The 3,313-nt window shown below is 36.1% G+C and overlaps 1 protein-coding gene across 1 annotated transcript; it reads left to right on the top strand.

Moving 5' to 3' along the window:
• Positions 1–102: 102 nt before the first annotated feature.
• On the top strand, positions 103–1,411 carry LOC118492502 (putative RING-H2 finger protein ATL21A). Its single transcript, XM_035990627.1, has 2 exons — positions 103–835; positions 937–1,411. Exons 1-2 carry the CDS (start codon positions 139–141, stop codon positions 1,380–1,382), a joined length of 1,143 nt encoding a protein of 380 aa, XP_035846520.1. The 5' UTR covers positions 103–138; the 3' UTR covers positions 1,383–1,411.
• The last annotated feature ends 1,902 nt before the right edge of the window (positions 1,412–3,313 follow it).

Below are 3,313 nucleotides of genomic sequence, written 5' to 3'. Positions count from 1 at the left end.
TAATAGGTTCAAAAGGCCAGAAACATTTGACCTTAAAAAAGTCAAATGTGTTGTTTAATAGTTAGTACAATACAATGATGTGTTGATGTTTATATTATACACATTAATCTTCTCTTTCCATCCTTAGAATGAACATCAATGGAAGATCTCAATATCTTCCTTCACCTCATAATCCTGACCCTAATCTTACACCTTCATACTTCATTAGCATCATCATACGACTGCCCGATTTCCTATTGTGGCTCGAGTGCATACTCAATTCGGTTCCCTTTTCGTGTGATAGGCCAACAACCCGACGTATGTGGTTATCCGGGCTTTAATCTATGGTGTAACAAACAAGGAAACTTGGTACTCAACCTCCCGAATTCAGGAAATTTTTCGGTCAGAACCATTGATTACCGATCTCAAGTTATCCAAATTTATGACCCGTCTGGCTGTTCTGCTGCTCGCCGTTTGACTTTGGACCTATCGGGTTCACCTTTTTCGGGTTCTCCAAGTCGAAACTACACGATTTTGCGCTGCCCGGTTGAGGTCACGATGTCGCGTTACATCACTGTTGGTTGTCTAACCAATTCTACATATTCAACTTTAGCTACTTCTTCTGTGAGTTTTGGTACCGCGATGGCTAAGCGCACGGATTGTGAGATCATCGGTTCTATACGGAGCCCAATATCGTGGTATCAAGATCAAGAAGGGCTTACATCTGACCTAAATATGGATATATCTTTGACATGGGATAATCCTAATTGTCAAGAGTGTATAGAAGAGGGTGGGACTTGTGGTTACACAAATACCACTATGCAAGAGATTGCATGCTTCGAAAATACCGAAAAGGGTAAGACAAATCTTTTTCAATAATCATATTATTGGTTCTGAAATGAACGTGACCTTGTGACCCTATGACCCTATCTCACTAATTGAAATTTACGTTTTCAGGCAATAAAAAAATGACAATAGCTTTGATAATCGTGTCGATAGCTCTAGCTCTACCGGCCATAGCAGCGTCTATAGCGATGGCATATTATATATGGAGGGACTACAGAAGAGTAGCCACGTGGGTTGCAAGAAATGCAACACGGAATGTCACCGCAGTGACACCAGAGACCGCCATGGTTCCACATGGCGGTACGGTCATAGGTCTTGACCAGTTGACCATAGAGTCCTACACAAAAGTGGCTCTAGGGGAAAGCAAACGCCTTCCCGGACATGAAGATGCCGCATGCTCCATATGCCTGTCGGAATACAATGTTAAGGAGATAGTCAGATGCATTCCCGAGTGTAGGCATTGCTTCCATGCTGAGTGTATCGATGAGTGGCTTAAGTTGAAAGGGACATGCCCCGTTTGTAGGAATACACCTTCTCCACCTCGTGTGGACTTATAACATATTCAATATTCGTTGCTTTTTTTTCAGTACTCGATCTTGATCCGCGCTTTTGTTCTTCTCGAGATAGGTAATGAGAGATTTCAATGCGTATTAGTCCGTGTGATGTCAAAATCCAATCGAATGTGGTTAGGAAACACGGCTTAACAAATAAGAGTATACGATACAGGGCAGATGTTAGATGTTAGAAACACCCATATGAACAAAAATAAAATAGATCATTGATAACTTCTAATTTTTTTCATGGTATATCTTTCTTTAACAAAAGGGGCTTTTTCACCACAAAATTTGACCGATAACGAGTCAAAAATTCAAAAATATAAAGTCACGTGTATTTGATACAATCACAATAGCAAAGCAGCCTTGCAAATATATGAAGAATGTTATAAACTTATAATATCATTTCAAAATTTTTTAAAAAAAAAGTGTTAAATGTCATTTTAGTCTTTGTGGTTTGAGCAATTTTGTCAGTTTAGTCCAAAGGTTTTACTTTTCGCATGTGGATCCAAAAAGGTTTCACCGTTGCCATTTTAGTCCACGGGGTTAGCTTCATCCATTTTTTCTGCTAACGAGAAGGACAATTCGGTCATTTTATATGGCCGAGTTGCCCTTCTAGTTAACAGAATTATTACATATTAAATGATCGAATTGCCCTTCTTGTTAATAGAGAAAATGGATGAAGTTAATCCAATGGAGTAAAATGGCAAGGGTGAAACCTTTTGTACCCACAGGTAGGGCTGTTCAAAAAGCTCGCGGCTCGGAGCTCGCTCGAAGCTCGCTCGGATTTAGCTCGGAAAAAGCTCGCTCGATTTGGCTCGGTTTAAAAGTGAGCCGAGCCGGCTCGGCTCGGTTAGAAAGTGAGCCTAGCTCGGCTCGGCTCGTAACGAGCCGAGCTGGCTCGGTTCGGCTCGCTTTGTAGCTCAGCTCGGTTTAGCTCGAATTATTTTACTTATAATAAGTTTTAATTTTATATACATCTATACTATATAATAAAAGAAACCAATTTTGAGACATTTGTCATCATATTAGGTCATATCTTATGGATAATTATTATTTAGTTTAATTAATCTCTTTTAATTAATTATAGATAACTCTCATATTAAATATTATTTAGTTTAATCTCTTATAGATAATTATTATTTAGTTTAATTTTAATTTAATCTCTTCTAGAAAAAAATTCATAATTTTTTATTAACGAAACATATTTTTTAATAAAGAGTAAATTGCCATTTTGGTCCCTGAGGTTTGGTCCAAATTGTCATTTTAGTCCAAATAGTTTTTTTTTTCTTCTCTGGATCCCTGACTTTTCTATTTTCTTGTCATTTTGATCACATTGACTAACTCAGTCTAAAAATCTGGTTATAACCAGGGGTATTTTTGGCATCACTATTGTGTAGTGATAATCAGGGGTAGTTTACAACATAATTTATAATATAATAATTTAATGCCAAATACCTCTAATTATAACCTGGTTTTTAGACTAAGTTAGACAATGTGATCAAAATGGCAAGAAAATAGAAAAGTCAGGGATCCAGAGGAGAAAAAAAAACTATTTGGACTAAAATGGCAATTTGGACAAAAACTCAGGGACAAAAACGGCAATTTACTCTTTAATAAATTATCTAACCATTAATTTTAAATTTCGTTTGACGAATAGGGAATACACTCAAATATATTAACTCATTTATATCAATTTGGTATATAAATATCTCCATCTTTGGTTTGCATTTACAAGAAATATTTATTATATAGTTTAGATTGTTCAACCCGTGTAACACACGGGGAACTAACCTAGTTATAATATATTACAAAAAAACTGATTATTATTTACATGTATATAGGTTTGTAATTTGATATTTATGGCATAGTTGAAGATTGATTACCATACTAATGAACTAATATTGTATTTTATTGAAATTAAAACTTATTTT

Source organism: Helianthus annuus, chromosome 5 (genome assembly GCF_002127325.2).
Source record: "Helianthus annuus cultivar XRQ/B chromosome 5, HanXRQr2.0-SUNRISE, whole genome shotgun sequence".
NCBI lineage: Eukaryota > Viridiplantae > Streptophyta > Magnoliopsida > Asterales > Asteraceae > Helianthus > Helianthus annuus.
This window is presented reverse-complemented; position numbering and strand designations above follow the sequence as displayed.